This window comes from Aulonocara stuartgranti, assembly GCF_965226115.1.
Source record: "Aulonocara stuartgranti genome assembly, chromosome: 18".
In the NCBI taxonomy this organism is placed as follows: Eukaryota; Metazoa; Chordata; class Actinopteri; order Cichliformes; family Cichlidae; genus Aulonocara; species Aulonocara stuartgranti.
Genome location: NC_138954.1, coordinates 5,553,685 through 5,576,752, shown reverse-complemented (window position 1 = coordinate 5,576,752; position 23,068 = coordinate 5,553,685). Strand labels below are relative to the sequence as shown.

At 42.3% G+C, this 23,068-nt stretch overlaps 1 protein-coding gene across 7 annotated transcripts in view; it reads left to right on the top strand.

Annotated features, from left to right (window-relative positions):
- The window catches only part of LOC309694493 (solute carrier organic anion transporter family member 5A1-like), a 51,275-nt gene that overhangs the window by 25,608 nt on the left and 2,599 nt on the right, over nt 1-23,068 (top strand). For 4 of the 7 annotated variants that reach the window (XR_014272888.1, XR_014272889.1, XR_014272890.1 and 1 more), the window contains exons 4-10: nt 616-780; nt 5,356-5,554; nt 9,485-9,644; nt 11,594-11,838; nt 13,389-13,453; nt 22,791-22,824; nt 22,926-22,991. Coding sequence is in view for 3 of the 7 variants with exons in the window: in XM_082514622.1 (XP_082370748.1) it covers nt 616-780; nt 5,356-5,554; nt 9,485-9,644; nt 11,594-11,838; nt 13,389-13,453; nt 14,065-14,591 (1,361 nt within the window). In the remaining 4 variants the exon portion in view is untranslated. Of the gene's footprint in view, nt 1-615; nt 781-5,355; nt 5,555-9,484; nt 9,645-11,593; nt 11,839-13,388; nt 13,454-14,064; nt 19,977-22,790; nt 22,825-22,925; nt 22,992-23,068 lie in introns of those variants that run through there. The other 3 variants (XM_082514622.1, XM_082514621.1, XM_082514623.1) reach the window with 1 other exon arrangement.

The window sequence follows — 23,068 nt, the reverse complement described above, 5'->3', positions numbered from 1 at the left end:
GTTACGTGTTACTGCAAGCTTTTATTTTCTTCTGAGTGCTGCAAAGTTTGGAAAAAGAAGTCCAAATGGAGTTGGTTTCATTGCCCCTCTTCACAGCACTGATTTAGGAACATTTAGCCAAGGGGGTGGTTAAAGTTTTGATTTGAAGTGCCAAATTAAGGAAGTAGTATTGAAGGCTTCAATTTTAGCTGTTGTTCGTGATTGTGAGGATTTTTACAGGCAGCCCTTGACGGGCTAAATGGTTCTCTTACCCCCGTGTGAAATATTTCACATTTATTTACAGCCACTTTTTTCCCAGTTGAGTGGTTTTATTTATTTTGTGATAGTACAGCTCTGTTTGTTTTTTTGTCATATTTTCTGTACTCCTGAGAGTAGAAAAGCTACTCTAAACCTGTGTGCAGTGAACAGCGTGTGTGCAAATGTGTACAAATTTTGACAGCGTGCAGATTATGAGGACAGTTGAACTAGTCTGTCTCAGCCATCTGTAGTTCAGACTGAATCACAAACGGATTTGCAAAAATCAGAAGGGTTTATTTTCACTGTTGTGACGCTGACAGAAAAAAACCCCAAAAGCTTTACTTTGTGTTCATGTTTTTTTTCTTCACCCTCTTCCAGACCTACCTAAAGCCGCAGTGAGGATCCTCAGCAATGTGACCTTCTTGTTTGTCAGCCTGTCCTACACGGCAGAGAGCGCCATCGTAACTGCTTTCATCACTTTCATCCCTAAATTCATCGAGTCTCAGTTTGGGATCCCTGCCTCCAATGCTAGCATCTACACTGGTGAGTTAAATGTACACATTTTAAAGAGCATTTCGCCTCACCATCCCACCTCTGAAATCCTGCAAAGACTGAAAACTGGGCTCAATAAATCTGTTTTTTAAACTTAGAATTTATTTCTCATATTAAATGAAGCCTCCTGTGATTTTCCTGCAGACAGCATGCAGACAGACCAGAATATTCATACGACATCCAGGGCTTTAATTTGTGCAACTGCAGCGCTGGTTTTATCGGAGAGCAGAGCCAGAGAGGCTGTTACCCTAGCACTGCAAGCCAGCACATTAATAATAAAGAAACTGCTGTTCTTCAAATGAAGGGGGCACCTGGGACGCTGAGCTGGAGCACTGAGTGCATCACACACAAAACATTAAGAAACACACAAAGATACAAGCACATTAATGTCCTACATACACTCACAGTCACACGCCGATGCACATGCACACTTAAACGGGCATACAGGCTAATACTTTAGCTTAAACACAGAGCGTTTGAATGCTTGTTGTGCTGATTTTCTGTATTTGATCTGAACAACAACAATCTAGATGGATAAATAGCATTTCAATGTGTTAACGCATGGGTTTCTTTTTTGTGTGAACTGTCCCTTTAATTTGAAAATCCAACCTGAGGCGAATGCTGCCTTGTATCAGGCGATCCATATAGAAGTGTACAGTCCTGTTTAAAGCCATCCCGTTGTTGTGGCTGATAAATAAAGCAGCTGAAATGAACATGACACTCGGGGCTGACGACCTTTTTTAGTGGCTTTGGTTATTTTGGTAGACGAGAGCTGTTTGCAGTTGGACCACATGTGGAAGTCTGCGTAATGCTGTTGTTTATCAGGTTTGATGAACTCTGCACATATGAAATAGCTTGCAGGGTATACAAGTCTGTAAGAAGGAGTGCTTCAATTAGAGCAGGGGTGTCAAACATATGGAGGCTGGAACCTGTAAACTGAGAGCTGATTGGGACATACATTTGACATTAAATATATGTGCTGTGTATGTGTGGCCATTAATGTGACTCTTATTCACCACTGTGGGCCCTCATGAAACTGACTTGGACTATTTTAGGAACTGAAAAGTCAGAGTGAGGTCATTTATGATTCCATTTCATCCCAGATTTAGGAAGTTATTTTGTTACTGGAGAAAATATAAGGCTACTTACAGCTGCTCCCTTACTCATAGGGATAACTCCACAAAGTTAAAGTGTTTCAGAAAACATTCGTCCATTGATTCTTTTTTTGCTGCTTACATGAATCACAAGGGCGGCAGTCTAAGCAGAGATGCCCTAACTGGTCGCCTCCTCAGCCAGTCGTGTCCTGTCTCCAGATCTTCAGATTGTAAGGGACAAATTTATGATAGAAATTCTTTTTATAGTGAAAAATATCAGAACCGTACACACAGTGGAGTCAAAAATGACCCCACTCAGTCCCTCTAAATGATTCTCACTCTCTGTACGGATTATTTTTTGCTTTGAATTTATCATTTTAATAAAAAGAAAACGAGCAAAAAACAAAACAAGACTTTGCCCTTTTAAAAAATTGATTTTGATTGCTGTCGTCAAAGAACAGCACATCATTAGTCACACTTGTAGGTAACCATGAGTCATCTGAACTTTCCACACAAAAAACTCGATTACTGAAAGCGGAGTTTATAAACACCCAACAAACTACCGTAGTGTTTTTCACACTGGTTCTGCATTAATGTTGTTTATTCCTTTCATTCCTTTTAGCCACATTAGTATGATTTTTCTCCAGGAAATTACATCTTGTTATCAGAAATGTTTTAGTGTTTGAGTTGCATAACTGTCTCAGCTGTAGGCGGAGTGGGCTGTGAAGCCTGTGATTAGAACTGCCACTCATATATATTTTCAGAATATGCCATCCTCCGGTGAGTGAAATAAAATTATTTCTTGGGAACCTGCTCAAGAGTTTGTGAAGGTCCCAGGACCCCAATTTGGTATCCACAGCTGTTCACTTTAAGGGGCCTGAGTGGGTAGAGCAAAGCAGGAGCCCCCACCAGCCTGGAGTTACGGCGCTTTCCCTTCCCTCATTCAGCAGAATTAGTAAGATAAAGTGTAGGATATAATTTTGTGCCCACGTCTTTAGAGTTAAATCCACAGTTTAGTGTTTTGTCCTCAACTGTGGAAAAAAAATCATACTCGGTTTTTGCAGTTTAGTGTCTTCTGTACTTTAAAGCTTTAGTGAAAGCATGTTGATGTTGTGTAGCCACACTTCTTTTAGCTTTAAACCTGCGATCATCAAGAAAGAAACAGAAAATTCACCCACTGATCACTTGAAACTGTTCTTAGAGCCCCAAACTGATTTTGTTATCAGACACTGCGTTGGACATTTGAACACAGGTTACTTTCTTTAGGAGTCTGCCTCAAGTGGCCTTTAGAGGAACTGCAGTTTTGTGGCACTTGCACATATCGGCTTCTGAGATTTTGATGCTTGGTTTTGGATTTAAATGGCCAGTCAGTCTGTAATCCACGTGTCTTTAGTCATGCTGGCATTGTGTTTAACATTTCTAGAACAATCTTGAACGTAGGGCAGGTTTCATTAAGGAGGAAGCATTGCTTACAGAGAACCAGACAGTGTGGTGAGCTTTTAATGACAGTCACTTAGGACTGAACAGATCTGGGGACTCCCTGAGGCTAACGGCTGGGCTTTTACCCTCGGGAACTACATACCTTTATGGACTTTTTCCTGTTATAATTCCCATTTAACAGGAATGCACACGTGATATATTACACATACCAACTAATTACAACTTGCAACAGCAGTGTTTTTTATGTGTTGTTGGGTTCGTGATATAGAGTTAAAAAAAGCATGGAGCCGCTACTCTGAGACAGAAGCTTCCTCCGTTAGACTCCATCTTCCAAGCTGAGAGGACAGACAGCTGCACAGGACACATTATCTAACACCTACTGAGTGAAGAGAGCATCTCTGCTTGGGTTAGAGGCTTCACTCCCTCCGAGGCTACCCACACTATAAATGTGTGCTGTCATGGCAATGCAAGGCTGCCCGGAGGCGGATGTTGTTGTGATCGCTGCGTTTTCTTTAGGATCTCATTGAAGAGAAAGCGATAGCTGCAGTGGCCACAGCTACACAGTGTGCCGCCGATTTGATCTGTGAAAGTCCAGCTTGAAAGCGAGCTGAGGCTTGAACGATAAACATATGCTTTGCACACAGAGAAAATCATCTCTGGCCCTTAGTCCAGATAATTTACCCGCCTCATCAAACGCATTGTAACTATAGAAACAAAGTGCAGTGCGTCATACTCTGAAACGCACACACGGTAAAAAGAAAAAGTGAATTCCCCACAATGTGCAGCCGCAGGTTTAATTGCTACAGGATTAGTTTATATTGACTTCATTACCCTGGTGAATTTATGGCCACTTGGTGGCAGAAAAGCAGCACAACCAAACTGAATTACCACGTCTAGTTTTTATGGCTAATGAGTCTGCAACACGCAGCGTCCTCAAAGACTCAAATATGAAGTAAAATTTCAAAGACAAATATTGCAGTTTCTTTAAAGGCTACGGAGCCCCCCAGGGGACATGGGAGAAAAAAAATTAGGGAGGAAAAAAAAATTAGGGAGGAAAAAGAAATTAAGACGGACTTTTGCGAGATCTCGCAAAAGTATTGCGAGCGCTCGCAAAAGTATTGCGAGATCTCGCAAAACTCCAACAATGGCGGCAGCTACTTAGTTGTAATATTACTCTTTCTGGGTCACAAAATACACTTTTAAGATATTTTGAGGCGTGAATGTAGTTGTGTAAACGTCAGATACCTGCTCGGTTTACAAGACATCACATATTTGCAAAAGTGCTCCGACGTTTTTGGAGATCTGACACCCACTAGCTCGAAGCTAACGGGAGGTCGAGACCTACTACAGCCGGGAGGAACACCGCTTTCCCGGCACATCGTGCCTCGACCTCCCGGTCGGCTTCGAGCTGGCGGCCACTAGCTCGAAGCTAACGGGAAGTCGAGACCTACTACAGCCGGGAGGAACACCGCTTTCCCGGCACATCGTGCCTCGACCTCCCGGTCGGCTTCGAGCTGGCGGCCTCCGAAGAATGCGGCTAAAACTTTTGCGAGAGCTCGCAATACTTTTGCGAGCTCTCGCAAAAGTCCGTCTTAATTTTTTTTTCTCCCTAATTTTTTTTTTCCTCCCTAATTTTTTTTTCCTCCCTAATTTTTTTTCTCCCATGTCCCCTGGGGGGCTCCGTATAATACGACCCCTTTTTTCCTCCAGTGAATTATCAGAAAGCAGGTCAACAGACAGAGTCCCAGTTCATTTGTCTGTTCCTCTTTGTCACAGATCTTGAATTGCTGCCGTTTTGGTATTGAAGCTTTGAAAAATCCCATAATAGAAAAGAGTCTTTGTTACTTTGTTATCTCCTGTATTGATGAAGCTGTGAGGCCCCACCTCCATTTGCCTCATTATAAACTTTTCATAGTATAAAGGTAAAAGTTTCTGTGGCTGCAAGTTATTGTAATCTGCTGATCCTGAGAGGTACGGGTAAGACTTTTTTCCACATTTGATTATTTCTGTTTGCTTGTCTTTGTCTCTTCAGGTGTGATTATTGTACCCAGTGCCGGCGTGGGGATCGTCCTGGGCGGCTACATCATTAAGAAGCTAAAGCTGGGCGCTCGCGAGTCGGCCAAGCTGGCCATGATCTGCAGCGGCGTGTCCCTGCTCTGCTTCTCCACGCTGTTCATCGTGGGCTGCGAGAGCATCAACCTCGGAGGGATCAACATCCCCTACACCACCGGGTAAGGAGAAGCTGGGCGGGTGAAACCCGGGGAGGTGGTGGGTCGTGCTGCATCACAGCTGACGAGGAAGACCGACGTCACTTCGGCGTCAATGCCACTTCATTCATGTCTGAATTGAGTCTTTACACTGGGTCTGTGTGTGCTGTTCCTGCAGTGATGTGGTTGTGGAGGATGTAGAGAAACACTCAAAGGATGGAGGAGACAAAGACGAAGCTAAGAATAAACAGACAGAAGTAAAAGAAAATCAGACTGACTGAGGAGGAGGGTTAAAGAAACTGAGTAATGAAAGCGGCTGAAAGAGTGAAGTCAGCCAAATAGTTCATCTGGTCGTTTAAACACATGTAATCTGTTCCTGCCACTTTTCTCAGCCTTATTTCGTGTCCAACTTTGTGTAATGTTGACCTCGGCCCTGTTTTTATGAGCATCATCTTCGAGCCTCAAAAACATGAGAGGCAGCATCCTCCCTACCTGGATAATACAAAGTCTTAAAATGCAGTGAGGTCTCTGGATTCTGGTGGGCTTTGATTTGATTTCACACACTGTTTATTTACTTTGGTCCAAATCAGTCGATGAGTTTGTAAACGTGTAGATTTTCCCCATGATTTGGTTTCTTTTCACACAGAACAAACTCCATAGAACATAGCGTTTTGTGGGAACGAACAGATGAACAGAATCAACTTTTGGAGGTACAGGGGGTGTTTAGCTCAAAGTTGGCTTGGCTCACGTTCACATCCCTAAACAAATTGCTCTGAAGTTTGTTAAGACATGACTGAGACCTCCTCCAAAGGATCTCTGTGGATGTTTTCATCAGCACCAGAGTGATGACTGTGTTCACACCTGCATCTGTGAACCGCACCGAGAGGAAAAAACAGCCCAGAGTTTGATTTAAACAGACTAAACAGCGCAGTGTGAAAACACACTGATAACAACACAAGACATTTTGTGACAAAGTTTTTCTGTGTGGCGGAAAAACTAAACATCCAAACACCAGCCTACAAGCAGACAAAGCTCTTGCAACGTGCATTCTTGCACTTTGAAGTCATGTCCAGGACATTTATTACAGCGTTTTGTTGGCCGATATTTGTGTAAAGGACTGATGTACTGCCTGTTGCTAGAGGCAAAGACCAAAAGTACATCTGTACAAGAGGTGGGCGATGGATTTTCTGGATCTGTGAATGGTTCCCCTGTAAGGCAGGCATCAAACTTAGTTACAGACACGGAGAGTCACAGACGCCCTGCACGGGTCATCATTCCTGTTACAGTTCACGTAACGTCCAACTGAAGGATGCACGCATAGTCGGTGGCACTAGCATTTGTCACTTGGACCAGAGTGGATCCTAGAAACGTCTTTAAGACTAACAGATGTTTAAGACCTCTGCCAGAAAACAATGGCGATGTCACGTGATCCGAAGGCTTATGCTGCCTTCCTTGTACCTCACAGGTTATAGGTCGGATTTGGAAAAACGGGCGGTGACTTGCTCTGAAGATGGAGCCATTCAGCCATCAGTGCAGCGCCTGAGTACAGCACAGTGTATATATTTTTTCTCAGTCTAATAATACAGCTGTAGCACGTTCACTGATAGAATCCAGTCGGTTCTCTGTATAAGACTTTTTTGCCTAGCTGCAAATACTGTGTGAACAGTGAACACAAAGTTCAGCAGTTATACTTCCAACTTTGCACTTGAGATAGAAAGCAGCATTAACTCAGTCGGTGTCCAGACTGAAAAGTACATCGTGGTTATAATATCATTATAGGCCCTGCTGCTTGCACTGACAGTGGCTGGTGTTGTAAGCAGGCTATAAATAGTTTAGTTTGCTTGTTTGCTAATGTTGCTGACATGGTACTGTAATGAAATGGTGCCTTCATGTGTCTTAAAGATGATCAACCAAACCTGGAGGGCTGGCTGATTGTGAAATGCTCTCTGAATGATTTCATTCAGCCCAGTTTGTCACTTATAACAGACTGTAACCATAAACCTCTGCTTTTCACTGTAAAGGGCATCTGCAGCTATTTCAGTACTGACTTCCAGTGACACAAAAATACATTTGTTACCTACAATCACATGAAGCAGAAAGTTTTCCCCTATTTCTTTTCTTCTAATTGTTTCCTGTCACCCGACTGACGTATCAGTGACGTCTGCTCCAAACTGGTCTGTTTGTTCGATCTTAAAAATTTAGAAAATGTCAGAAAAAATTGGCTTCACGGTTTTCCAGGTGACATTTTCAAAGAGCTTGTTTTATCTGACATACAAAAAGTCAAAACTCTTCCATTAAAAAAGGTAGGAAAAAACCTCATGAACCTCAGGAATGTGTTGGTTTCTCAGCGTTATTATCTGTTCATTTCCTGTACTGCATTTTTTAGCATTATTCTTATTCAGAGAAACAGAATAACTTCTTGGCTGTTATTTATTTATTTATTTATTTACTAGGAAACCTTGGTGGGCATATCCTCCAGCTTTATAACTATATAGCCTTTATAACAGCTAGATGGTTACTGAAGACAATTAGCAGCAGGTTTATTTGTTGACAACATAATAGGAAAAAAAGAGATTTTATCCTTCAGAATAAAATATTTGGCTAATTTTCTTAAAATGTTATAGCTGCTGTAAACCGAACAAACTCAAATCTTTGACATGAAGCCATAATAAAACATCTTTTCCCCTGCAATCATCCCACACAGTTCTGAAGTTCATTTTTAGTCATGTTTTTAGAGGCGGCACAAGTTTTTGGCCAGATCTGCTCCATTCAAGTCTGCAGTTTCATCAACCTGACAGCCCTTAGTTGTTTTTTTCAGCACCTCCCCTGGTGTCATTCTTTTGCTTCTCCTTCCAGATGTAAACTTGGAATCCTGACTCTTTCCCTTAAACCGCAGACATCCGTTTGCCGACTGCAGCGTGGCCTTTCTCCTGTTTAATCATTTCCCGGTCTGACCGAGTAGGTGGTAGTTTTCATCACCCCATCTGTGGCTCATGTCAGGGAGGAAGCGAATGTTCGGATGAGTGCAGGATAACAGATAACGAGCCAGTGAACGGAGGCGTTTTCTTTTGCACAAAGCGTCCCTGAGAGCGATTACATGGCAACCGTGGAAAATGTCCAAGGACAGCTTGGAAGAGAGGATCTTTGGCTGCGTGCCCTCTCTGTTTTCTCTCTCGTTTGTCCCTCTGGTCTTTTTTTATTTCCCTCTGTGAGTCTGTCTGTCCCTTTCGCCCTCCACTCTTCATGTTTAATTCTTTTCGATTCCCTCCCTTCTGTCTCCTTTTCCTCGTCCTCTCTCTGCTTTTTCCTCTTGTTCGTCTGTTGTGTTTTGATGACAGCTGCGTCCATCCAACCCTACTGCTTAACTTGTTGTGAACAAAATAGATCAGGACGTGCCAGCTTGGCACAAACTTTTACATGGACGAAGGAAAGAAGAAATGATTCGTTTTTCTACGTCTAGGACCAAGGCCACTGTGACCTGAAAACAGCTTGTTTTGCCCATAACTTAAGAATTCTAGTTTTTCTTTTTGGCTTTTCCCAAACACGTCAAATCGTCTGAGTGTTCAGTGAATTTCTTTATCTGTCAGATTTCTCTGAAGAAGATTTGTAACTTTTTCCTCACGCAGTGTCATCATTACTAAATAAAATAATGGAGAAATGTACCGAAAGTGCTCATTGAAAAGCTGTGATGACTTTTCCATCAGCCTGAGCTTTACTTTGATGCTGCTTATCAGTAATGTGTTAGACAAGCAGTCACTATGCGGATCAATGCGAGCAAGAAATGAGCTTTTACACAGTGTTTAGTGTAATGATGTTGCCTGTTAACAGACTGAATTTGACTTAATGCCACTAAGTGCTGGGATTAATTTGTTTTCAGTGTTGAACACTCAGAAGTGGAATAGCTTTAAAGGAAAATAACTGTCTAATTAAAAAGGTTCTGTTTTCTCCCTTCAGACCTACACTCACTATGACGCAGAGGAACCTGACCGGAGGCTGTAATGTGAACTGCGGCTGTAAAATCCACGAGTACGCTCCGGTCTGCGGCTCTGATGGCATCACATATTTTAACCCCTGCCTAGCTGGCTGTGGCAGCGTGGCCAACGACAGCACTGGGGTAAGAGGCCATGATACCTGTGTCTTATTTTTTTTAAATGTTGACACTAAAACATCTTAAATTCAGTCTAAGATGTATTTTAAATGTTTTGTTTCACTATTTTCTGCCCACGGCACGTGGTTTTCTCAGCTTGACTGTTGCTATTTTCAGCTCATGCAGCTCCGTCCTCTCATCCACAGGCAGGTCGCGGCAGATGGCCGCACCCCCCTGAGCCCGGTTCCTCCTGGAGAATACTTCCTGTTAAAAGGGAGTTTTTCCTTCCCACTGTCACCAAGTGCTCGCTCATGTTAACTGGGATTTTTTTTCTGTATTATTTTAGCAATTTACCTTAAAATATAAAGCGTGTTGTTGTGATTTAGCGCTACATAAATAAAACTGAATTAAATTAAAGGATCAATAAGCTCATAGCAGAATTGCTACTCCACCTACAGCATTGGTCCAAATTTAATCAAACTAGCACAAACTAAAGGTCACGTATGTCATTTTTACTGGCAACAACCTCTGAACTGTGATGGAGTTTGGTGATGTTCTCAAACAGTCATGTTTGCTGGGTTAGCTTCTTTAAACCATTCAGCTTCTTTTTAAAATTAGAAACAGGTTCTAATTTGGTATATTAACTGATGTAGAAATTCTATTTTTCTGTTCTTTTCAAATTAATAATTGCATTTAGACAGTGTTCTTGAACTTAACTGTTACTTTATAAATTATTTCGAAGTGAGATGGAAGAAGGTCTTAGTTTAGATGTGCTTTTCCCTCAATATTCATTTTAAAAGGATCCTCAGTTTAACTTGTTTGAACTTGTAAACACTACGGGGTAGTAGTAACCTGGACACTATCCTGGCGTTGTATATGTGTGATTTCAAGGCCAAAAACCAGAAGATTTTAATAATTTTGGCAAAAGAAGCAAAATGTTACCAAAAAGTTCAGTTTAATTCATTTTGTTGTTATTATACAAGCAAAGCCAACACAATGATATATGCAGTATTAATATGTAGGTGCAGCGCAACACAACACAGTAATGACACGACACAGTAACATAATAGAAAAGCAAAAACATAAAATGATATAAAAGCGGATAAAATAAATAAAAAAAATCATGTAGATTAATATAAAGAAAATAAAATAGCAGATTAGTGACTTATAGGTAATCTGTTGTTACTGATAAAGTGTCAGAGTGTGGCAGGTTCTGATCCAGTGATTATGTGTGTTACAGTGTGTGACTGAGTTCAGTGCTTATGGTGCACATGATTGGAGAGACAGATTTACAGGCCGGGAACAAAAAAATCTGTTCCTGAGCCTTACAGTGTGAGACACTGGTACTGTTTCACACTCAGTGGGGGATCAATGTTGAAAGGGGGAGTGGGGTCATAGTTCATGTTACACGCATGCAAGGTAAAGCGTTTCAGGTAGCAGTCTTTAACGGCATGTAGCGGGTGCCAACAGGACGCTCTGTTGGTTTCACTAACTGCTGCAGGTGCAGTGATTGTACCAAGCTGTTGTGCAAGATGTTACCGTGCAGTGGTAGAAGCTGTCCAGATGGAGCCTTTTCAATCTCCTCAGGCAGTGGAGGCATTGTTGTTGCTTATCAGGAAGTATATAGAGACCATGTCAGGTCCCCAGAGGCATAGAGACCAAGGAACTGAAAGCTCGTTATGTTCTCAGCTTTACCCTGTTGTAGATGGGGCTCTGTCTACCTTTTTTGGACTTTCTATAACATTAAGATCAAGGTTTTTGTTTGAGTCAGCAGATGCTGGATCTGCCCTCTGTAGGCCATGTCGTCATTATTAGACGGAGGCACTCGGATAGGTTTGAAAGAGTAATAAAAGGCCTTTATTTTCCCAGTGCTAAAGACATTCTCACTTCTTTTTAGCAGTTACATTAATGTCTAAAGTAATAACATTATGAACCATGTATCTAAACTTCCATACGTATCTTCATTTGCCCTCCAGATCCGAAACTACTCCGACTGCGCCTGCGTTCAGAGCCGGCAGGTCATCACGCCGTCGACTGGCAGTCAGGGCAGCAACCAGCTGCAGCTCGTCATCGTCAAGACCTACCTGAACGAGAACGGCTACGCCGTATCGGGGAAGTGCGACCGCACCTGCAATACGCTCATCCCCTTCCTCATCTTTCTCTTCATCGTCACGCTCATCACTGCTTGCGCTCAGCCCTCCGCCATCATTGTCACCCTCAGGTACGCCTTTATGAATCACTCACTGTGAGGAGGATGGGATGTCAATGTTTTGTTCCAACTAAAAGTCGTCAGCCTCTTTGGTTTTTAAGTACCGGTAACTGCCTCTCTGCAGACCAGGTGTTCTTATCACCTTTCTGAGAAAAAAAGAAACAATTTTCTATTTTTGTAGGAAATGAGTTTTCAAAAATAATCAAAAGTGGTGGAAAAGTTGAAGAAACTTTACTGACTGTAGACAAACTGTGAGAGTAAAGGCGACACTGTTGACTTACTGGTTGATCTACATTCCCTCTCTTACCTTATGGACAGCTGGCCTGCAAGGAGCCAGTTGAGATGGTTTAGGCATATGAACAGGATGCCTCACGAGCGCCTCCTAGGTGAGGTGTTTTGGGCATTTCCCATTGGGAGAAGACCCCTGGGATAGTACTGGGATAGTGCTGGCTTGGGAATGCCTCAGTATTCTTCCCAGATCAGCTGGAGAGGTCTGGGCATCTCTTATTAGACTGATGATGTGACGATGAATTTGAACGTGAACATTTCTTCTTTCATCCAAGTGGCAGTACTATCAAACTGTGATTTCCAAACTTTATCAACTCAATTCCCACAAAGTCTTTGAACTGATTTGTCTGATGGAAATGTATGCATTTGATAGATATTTCTGAACATTCGACAAATAAAAATGTTAACATCATTAAAGGATTCAGGCATGGGGCCATTTTCGATTTAAAAATGGATAAGTGGGTCTTTGTTAAGTAGATTTGTATCACGCAGTAGGACAGTCAAGTAAGATGAACATAATAAAGCCAAAAACACAGATATTTGTTGTGAATGAGCAGAATTGTTGCTGAATCACGTCTAAGCTGATCAAGTCTGCCGGCATCAGTCTTGTTATCTTTATCTGATAACAAAGCTCTCCTGCTCTCATCCAAACATGGTGACGTCTGTGTGCAGAGTCAGCAAACTTTAGAGTTTTATCAGAGTCGACTGGTGAATCCCCGCCCTTTTAATGTCCCTGTAACCCACTAAGATTAAAGGTAATTTGGCTAATGCTTGAAAAAAGCTGTAAACATAAACATGGTTATGTGCCGTCTGTGGTGAAAACACTCTTAGCCAAGTCCACAGATCAGTTCCCATCCATTTGGTTCATTTTTACTTTTGCTTTTTTTTTTTAAGAATTAACCGTTTTATTTTTCATAAATATGGCCGTGAAGCTTTTCGTTTCTTTGGAGGATTTTATTGCATATTACAGACCAAGAGGTTGCACAACAGGCATGGATGGTGAATATTTATTCGAGTTGTGAAGTTTGACTGTGTGTGGTCTCAGAAATGTTTTAGATGCAGGCACGATGCTTGGAAATAAATCTACATTCACGGAAACACAGAGTTGTGTGTTGTTATCACTGAACAAACACTTAAAATTTCAATTTTCATTGAACAAACACTTAATTTTAGCGATTCAACTGTAATATTTAACATTAGCTTAGGCAGTTGCTTTATTTGGTTCTATCATCCTCTGTTTCTGCCTTCCTCAGTCACCTGTCTGTGTGTTGCAGGTCTGTAGCGGAGCAGGAGCGGCCGTTCGCTCTGGGAATGCAGTTTGTCCTCCTCAGGACTCTCGGTGAGTAGAACCGGAAAGCACAGAGCTGCTCGTCTTGTTTTATTTTGCCATGAAATTAAATAGAAAAGCAGAATATCAGCAGTGTTATTTGTGGAGCTCGATGGAGAGATGGGCTCACTGCTTGTAAACACTCGGTGCCTCCTGACTCACGAGATGTTTTACAGATTTTTAAAAAGTGGCAGTTATCCTGAATAAGGAGGAGTCAAAGGAGGTGAATTATATTTGATGCATGTTCAGGGAGCTGCTGTCAGTGTAAGTTATTTAGAGGACAGTTAGAAACTGTGTTTGGGGTTAATCAGGTGGTGAGGATTATGAAATTTATGAAATCCAGGATGGCACTTCTCATCTTGTGCTGCAGTTTCTCACAGCAGCTCCTGCAGCTTTATTAGTGTCTCACCTCAATGAGACAGCTGAGAGCTCACGTCTGTTCTGGGTTTTTTTTTTGTTTAGTTTGTTGTTTGTTTTTTTTACCTCCCTTGACCTCTTCTTTCCCTGTTTTCTCTTCCATGTCATCGTTTTTTTCTTTCTTTCTGCTCTTTCCATCTCCTTTTCTGTCCACTCTCTCGTTCTTTGCCCCGCCTGATTTCTTCTTCTTCTCTTTTTTTACTCAGCCTACATCCCGACTCCCATTTATTTCGGGGCCGTCATCGACACCACCTGCATGTTGTGGCAGCAGGACTGCGGCGTCCACGGCTCCTGCTGGGAGTACGACGTCACTTCTCTGCGCTTCGTGTACTTCGGCCTCGCTGCTAGCCTCAAGTTCCTTGGCTTCTTCTTCATCTTCCTCACCTGGTACTCCATTAAGTACAAAGAGGAGCGGGTAGAGCGCTGGCTCAAGCGCCACCTGTCGCCCGTCGACACCGTGGGCAGCCTCGTCTGCCACCCCGGCGGCCACAAGGGCCACGCCCGCACCCGATCCTGTCCCGTAAATATCCCTCGAACCGACCCCAACGCTCTGCCTGCTAATGCACCGCCACGCGCCGGCACCCTGAACCGTGGCGTTAGCACCCAGAGCTGCCCCGGCCAGGAGCTGAAAGCAATAACTCCTCCTCCGGCAGCCGCGGCTGCACCTTCACCCGCAGCGGCGCCCAGCCCCGCACCTGCCCAATCACTGGAACACGTCTCAGTCCGAGTCTGAGCTCCAGATCGGGGCCAGGCGACGAGGCAGGTCTCTTCCACTGACATCTTGTTTCTCCAGTCAGCTGGGTTTTTAGCCGCTGTCAGGAACACCAGTCACAACACGGATGTCCCGCTCGCATCTCAAATCTCTGATTAGCTGGTGAAACACTGGTAAACTACGTGGACCGAAAACCTTCAGGTAGACCTCCACTTTGTCCAGACCAGGTGGAAATCTCTGCTCGGTTCATTGAAATGCAAACGGAAGCTTGGTTTCCTTTGAGATGGAAGACAGTTCATCGCTCATAAGCCCCCACCTCCACACTCCACCTTGGCAATGTGTGCCTTCTGTCACCACGATCCTCACATTAATAGTACAAAACACACTGGAAGCCCCTCACACACAGACTGGTCACCTTGTAGGAGTCACCTGAACAGATACCTCAGCTTCGCTAACCTCTCCCTTCAGCTTCACCGTCGCCTCACGTCTGCGTGCTTCATCCTCATTTGCGATTTTCTTTTGAGCCATTTTTGTTCTTGTATCAGCGCTTTCACTGGAAAAAAAAGAAAAACCTTTGGAAATGTGACACACAACCGTTAAAGAACTGGAAACCGATGGCATGGTGCTATGTGAAAAACAGCGTCCTTTTTTAAAATCTTTTTTTTTTAAAAAGAAAAAACCCAACAGGTCACTGGGCTAAGCAGCTTGGCATGCACAGAATGCCTTCCTCTTCGATGCAAGGCCTTTTGTTGCTCCCCTGACACAATGACACGCAGTATTACTGCTGAAAGTCGGATTGTTTTGGCTTTTTCCAGCTCCATACAATGCATCCATACATCCGGGCCTCCGACTGGCACCCTGTGATAAGCAGCTTAACCTGGGAAGAAAAAAAAAAAAAAAGAGGATCGGCATTTTCCTCCTGACCACATTCCCGGCGAGCCAGCGGCGGATTCTCCGAATAAACGACTGGAAGAACGAGGAAAGAAACGGACTACATTTCAGGCTCAGTGACTTCCGTCCACTTTACTAACAGCAACTCTAACATTTGTACTCAACATGTAGGATGGCGAGTAGTCGACCATCACGTAGAGGTCATAGTGTAGTCATCTGTTCCCTTTGTCTGCTCCAGAAATGAAAGCGGCGTCTGCAGATGGAAACTGTATGAATGCACCTTGATGGTTTAATATGAAACACTAGTCCTGGTGTATTATGGGTAATGACCTGCTCGTCTGCCAGAATGTGATGTGTGTTGCGTTTGATAGGTGTAAGTCGCAGCCAAGTGAGGAAAAAATAAGAAAATAAGGCATCAGTTTGCAGAATGGTTAGGTTGTTTATTGAGAAAGTAGAGAAAAGGTCACAGATTCCTGATGGAGTGCAGCTAATGATCGTTTTCTTTGATCTAAAAAAAAAGTCAAACAATGTAAATCAACAGTTTTTCTGAGCTCAAATTTTTTTGTTCAACCCCGAAACCCAAAGATGTTTTTAGCAATATGAAAAACCGAAACGCTTAACCTATCAAATGTGCAAGTCCAATTAGGCTCATTTCCAGCTCTACTGTTTTACTCTTGGACTCGACTAGAGTAGCTTTGCATGACTCACAGTTTAAAATAATCCTCTTTTAACTCATACAGGCCTTTGTTCAGTCCCTCAATTCGTCTACTGTCCCAAACAAGCTCTTTTAATATTTTACACCAGTGGTTCTTAAACATTTTCAGGCCTGATCCTGTTTTCACCTGTCACTAAACCATCTTTTGTCAATTACTAACAACAAACGTAGGGTCTTGATCTAGAGTCAATGCAAGAGCATAGAAAAAAAAGTACCACTGCTTTAAACCTGCTTTCTTCTGGTTGGCTGCCCCTCACAAACAGTAGGTTTGAGCAGGAGGGGGTGGGGCTTTGGTCTCACACCCAGAGTGGTGTTGCCTGAGATGACAATAGTAGGGACTTCCCAGCTCACTCACTTAAATATTCACCATTAAAACAGCAGACATTTAAAGTAAGGATAACAGCTCGACTTTAAAAGACGTGAAGCGCCAGTTTGAACCTCAGACGTTGTTTTTTCTTTTGGCAGTTTGGTGTAACAGATTTAGTCGTTAAAGGTCAGAATAAATTTTGCTCCATTTATTATGACATTTAAAAAATATAACATTAAACTCAGCAGCAGTCGTTTTTTGGTAGACGTTTTCTGATCGTGTTCTGTGAAGGAAAAGTTGCACAACTGCTACTAAATGCACTGAAAAGCAAGCAGTCACCGTATTTGGAAAGTTTTCAACAAGAAGCCTCAACAAAAATAAGTAAAAATGACCAATCTGAAGAAAACACAACCCAATAACAGAAAAATTAGACCTTTTTTTTTCTTGTTTGTTTTGATTTCAAAAGTAACAGTTAAGTCATATATTTAAAGCTTGTTTTAAAATTAGTTAGTGGTTAAAGTAGTTAAATTTTTGATTTAGCAGCCCAGTGGAAGCAAATAAACACCATCACTTTTATGTTTTTAATTCTACTTTACACTAAACAAACTGTGGAACTGAAGTGATTCTTAACAGTGATGAAAGCTCAAAAAGTAACAAGTTTAATTCCTAAAATGTTTTAATAGTTTTGCAATAAATGAATAGTATTAGTAAAAGTAAATCAATAACATTTGTCGGACACTGTCAGTGCGCACAGTGATGGGACAAACTTTTTGATCCCGAAAACAATTTTGCTCCAAATTTTTTGGATTCTTTTAAATCCAGAGATTACATTTACAAAGGAAATATTTTTGAACCTGTACCACCATGTAAGCCATGTTTGTGTTTTGTACATAAACAGTTGGATGAGGATTTGCTTCCACTGTGGCTGCAGGCCAAAACTTTTCTCCTCAGTCTAGAAACCTTGAGGGCATTTCTGAGCTTTAGGAACAGAAATATAAATTTAGATCAGTGTCAGAGCTTCTTTCCTCTTGGCTCTCTGTTTACAGCTCGTTACACATCCGTGTTTGTTTTTCCCTCTGAAAACTCAAACCTCACAAAAACACTGTGTTTGGATGTCGAGGTGCGATGCCCGTGGAGGCTCGATGTTACATGTGCTCTTACTGTACACGCGCAGTTTCATCGATCGCTGTCCTGTGAGGACACCTGCTGGGCAGACGTGTACCAGCCGTCCGACACACACATCATGTCCCAAACCAACCGAAGAGAAAGACGATCAATACTTGTTACATGCGAGACAGAGAACAAGAACCAAAACAGTATTTTTGTGTGTCGACAGCACGGTTGGTGCCTCATTTTGTCCCGGTGTTTTTACTTTTGAGACCTCAGATAAAAGCAGCTCTGATATTTAATGCTGAGCATTCAAACTGGGCAAACTTTAAAATGAGATGCCTGACCATCACTCCTGAACCCCAGAAAGTTTACACTCATTTAAAGCCACCTGTTTCATTTGCTGCACGGTTTGAGCTCCAGCAGGTGAAGGACAATTTTTAAACCGTTTTCTGGCGTTTAACCTCTTTCACCAAACTGATAAAAACGTAATAAAAGCAGCTATTTAAGCAGTAAGACTTCAGACAGATACCAACAGGTCGACTTGGGCTGTATTTTTATGCATTCATCAAAGATTCAGTAAAAGGACTCGATGTTACAGTCCCTGACAATGCATTGCTTTAAATGGAGAAAATCATGAGGGATGGCTGTTATGAGGAAAAGCAGCCCAGAAACTTGACCAGCGGCACACATCGTTGTGTGCCTAAACTTTCGTTCTTTTACCCAAGCTAGTCTGCCCTTTTTCCTTGGTTAGATTTAAAGAATTTAAAATTCAAAATAGTTAAACTCAAAGGTTTGAGCAAGTCTAGGCATACCTGTAAAAAGAGAACAGTTGCTCATACGTTTACGTTATATGTGCATTATTGACACAGTATTGTCACTTCATTGTAATCGTCAATACACGGTTATCATGAAACTCATAACAGCCAACAAACAATCGATCAGTCGACCCTTGTTTTTGTTTACAGTTACTGCATTAATATTATTATTATTATCATTATTATTATTGTTTTACACGTGCTTCCTATTTTGTTCCCCTCAGAGAGTCGCGGTGCATCTTGTGCAGCAATAGGATAAAAAAATAAAATTCAAGCTGGAATATTTCAAGATGAGGCGCGTGCTGGAGCTGATGACTGACTGGTGAGCTTTAAGGGTTCAGTGATGTTAAAAAAGATTCTTGTTTTAATTAAAGTGATTATCATGGTTGAACAGGTTAGAGCTCATGTCTGATGCAATAACATGTTTCTGTAATGTTAGAGTGACAATAATCACACATAAGAAACGTCGTTGGGACAAAAAAGAAATCGCACCACTTCTCAGTAAATGGAAGGAAAACTTGACGCACGATTCCAGTAGAGAAAGTAGAGTAGAATCAAATTTCAGCACATCATTCCATTTTCATGTACAGCGAGAACAACTAATACAAATCTCACCCGTGTCCGTCTGTGTCGTGTTAGAGATGCTCGTCCATCTGTTTAACATTTAACAACCAGAACATCTGCTGTTTCAGTTTGTCCATGCAGCGCTGCGGTTTAGCTGCAGGCGGCGCTGTTTCACGTCTCAAACGACACTGGGGGGATGAACTGCTGACACCAGTATTTCTTGATGGCTGGCTTTTTTTCCCTTTTTGATACCACACAAAAAGAAAATGGGAAGTTTTTGTTTAACAGGAGGAAAAGGTGCGTTTATTGGGGACTATTTTTCATGGCGGATTAGTCAACCTGTTACTTTTGGGGCAGCACAGTGATGCATGTGGGAGTGGGTCTGTGCTCATGGTAATAAAGGAACATTTCAGTCGTCTTTGGACAGCGGTGCAGTGCTGTTAGGAGGAAGTTTGTGGCTTTCTGGGTGTCGTACAGCTTAATAAACCTTGTAATGAGGCACACAGGAAGCCTCCTAATCACACACCTGGACCACCTGATGCACTGATAGATATTCTGTAATCTTTATAATGAAGCTGAAAGCTTTTTAAGGGGTTCAAAGGTCCAGAAATTCTCACTTCTCATTTTAGCCGCACATAACCAGCCGTGCAGGTGGTGTCAGTATTTCATCCTCCGGCTTCAGGATTTTACCACATCGAGTCGTTTACCTCCGTGTGTTGCTTCATATGTGGCATCATTTCCAGACTGTGACTACAGACAAAGACTGAATCTTTACGAGCTCCTTCAGGCAGATGTAGGTTTTACCTTCTTCTTTTTTTTTTTTAAAGAAAAAAAACAATCAGTATTGTATTTATTTCCAAACAGTGTTTTTGAATGACTGAACGATCGCACTGATGAGAGGCAACATGTAGATTTGTGGATGCACTGTTTACAGATGCCTTGGTTACTTGACTTCTGTCAATAAAAATGTGAAGAAAAAAATTAATAAAAGAGAATTACAGAAACTGCTGCTTTGTGTTTCTTCTTCTGTCTGCAGTCGTTTATCTGCCGCGTTCCCTCCAGCTGGTTTATCTTAACAGGAATTGAAACACAGAAGAATAACAATAAAAAACAACCCATTGAGCACATGTGGTTTTATACATTTCTTATATGTTAGATTTCTGTGGTTTGCATTGGCTGCCTATCAAATACCGTATTCAATTTAAAATTTTGCTGCTTACTTTTAAAATTATCAATAATACTGCACCAACCTATCTTAAGGAACTTTTAAACCCTTATGTCCCTGCCAGGGCTTTAAGGTCATCCTCGCAGTTATTGTTAGTTCAGCCCAGATCTCGGTTGAAATCTAGAGGCGATCGATCGTTTGCCTTTGCTGCACCTGAGTTATGGAACAGCCTCCCGATTGGCATTCGGGAGTCTGATTCTATTTTTTCTTTTAAAGCACGCCTTAAAACTTATCTTTTTGAACTTGCCTTTTCTACCCGTTAAATGCTGACTGTTAACTGCGACCTATTGCATTAACTTTTTACTATTCCTTCATTCTTGGTGTTCTCTATCATGCGGCACTGGGTCTGCTATAATCTATGTGCTGCAGTCCATTTTATTAGTGGCTTTCTACTGTGAAACATTGTCTGCTGTTCTTATTATATTTGATATTAATGCTCTTAACTGTATTATTTTATTGTTTTTTTTGTAAAGCACTTTGGTATGCCTAGGCTTTTAATGTGCTCTATAAATAAAGGTTGTTGTTGTTGTTGTTCTTTAGATGTTATTCTGGGTTCTTTTGTGACCTGGATGAGTCACTGGTAGCTTCTTGGAAAGTTCACCTCTCCGTTGTTCACTGGAGCCCCAAAGCCTTACAAACATCTGCAGACTAATAGATGCCAATAACTTTGTAATTGTTCTCATAAGTGTTCTTGAGCGTCTTTACATCGTGGTGTGATGTTTGTTTTTCTGAGCTTTTAGCCTGCTTCACTTTGACAGACAGGTTCTGTTTGAGTGATTTCTGGATTTCTAACAAAATCATCATTTATAAAACACTTTTTTACTTACTTGGGTTATTTTTTTTATCTAATATTAAAATTAGTTTGATCTTAAAATACAGGCCATATTAAAGAGAAATGGAAACTAGAACTAAATATTATTATCACTGATAATGTATGGGAAGAGATGTGTAAAACTTGTCACAAGGGAACAAGTAGTCAATTATGGAGAGTTTGACTGGAAATTTAAAATTTAGATTTTTTTAATACACCTCTTGTTATCTCCTCATATTGTAAGGAACCCAATGCAGAACTATGTTGGAGAAAATGTGAGGGAATAGGAGACGATTCACACATCTTTTGGGACTGTCCAATAATTCAAGGTTTCTGGATAAGAATCAAAGAAGAAACAGAGAAAATCAACCCTTACGTTGGGTGAGTGCTGAGTGTTTGTATATGTGTGCGTGAGGGTGGGAATGCATGTTTGTGTCTGTGTGTGCCTGTTTGTCTGTGTCTATATGTCAGGTCGGGTCTTAGACTCCACCTCTCTGGGAACTCCCAGGCCCTCCAAGGCCTGTCTCCCCTCACCACACTCCTTGCCGGTGACTGATGGGTTGGTGCATTGGTGGTTCTTGGTGTCATGGGCTGGGCATTCAGGTATGTACCGGCTCACTCCCGGTGGCTACCTGGCGGGGCCTGGCGCCTGTTGCTCGGTCAGGCCTCCTCCGGGGTGCGGGGGGCCCTCCGGCAGAGGGCCCCTCCGGCCTCTGGGCCTGCAGCTCGGTTCACTCTGGCACAGCTGGCTGCCGGCAGAGCCGGCAGGCACGCCGGTGCAGCCCCCTCTAGCTTCTGCTCTGTGGCTACTGGGTGACGTCTCGTCTGGGGATCCTCAGGCCTTCCCATGAGGGTGGCACGGATGCCCCTCCCGTGGTCCTCCTTGGGCTCTCGCACTCTGAGGCCTCTGGATGTCTGGGGCCTGGATCTCCTCCATGCCTGCTTCATGCCCTGGGGGACGGGGCTATGGCTCGCTACATCCTCTTGCAGACCATTACATGTGGAAACCATTTGATGTTATCAGGGCCCTGGCTCTTGTTCACATTAACTGTATGAAAGGCCTTTTGGACATCACTGAGTTCAGTGATGAAGTGTTGAGTAACTTTCAGTTTCTGTTTCAGTTCAGAAGAACTAAAACGAGCATCAAGCATATTCAAATCTCTGTCTGACTTAAAACCGTCTACAATGATCTGACTGCTGCTCTGGGGATTTTGAAACCCTGATATGGTTTTCATACAAGTCCAGGCAGACCCAAAATTTTTTGCAGCAAATTTGCTTTCAAGAAGGTTTTTGTAGATCTGTTTTGCTTTCAAGAGCTCGATTTTCAAGTCTTTGGTGACTGCCTGAAAGTCAGTAACAGCCCCCTCTTTAAAAGCCTGTCTCTTTTTCCTTGAACAGGATTTGATGCATTTGGTGACCCATGGCTTATTGTTAGGGTACACTTTAGCACGCTTAAGGGGTATAATCATGTCTTTACAAAACCTGCATATGAGCTAACATCCACCAAAGCATCAAGACTGAATAAAAACTTCCCAATCTGTAAATTTAAAACATTCCTGCAAGGTAAGCACAGATTCTTCTGACCACATGATTGATTGATGATAACATAATTTTTTCACCCCCCAAAAATTCACGTTCAAAGCAACATATCAGCCCGATATCACACAGAACTGTCACATGACATCAAACACGAGCTGTCAGCTCTGCAGAGTGGGCAATCATAATGAAGCAGTTCATTATAAGCTGCAGACTCAAGCTGCTCTTCATATATTTGTCCACCAGATGTCACCAAAGAGGACTGTGATGAAAGCTTCGAGTAATGAACCGTTTTTCATTACAAGCTTGGCCAACTGACTACAATCTACAATAAACTAATATGGCTTTTCAATCCTCTCTTCAATCACTTGGTACCACCAGGAACCTTTAAATGGGCACTCAAGCTGCCTGGAGACTGTTTTGTCGTGCACATCAGAGAAACCACAGGTAAGACAATCTTATCCAAAAGGTCAGTGTAACAGTATTGTTTTCCACCAGCTTAACCAAACTTCCCACACTAACTG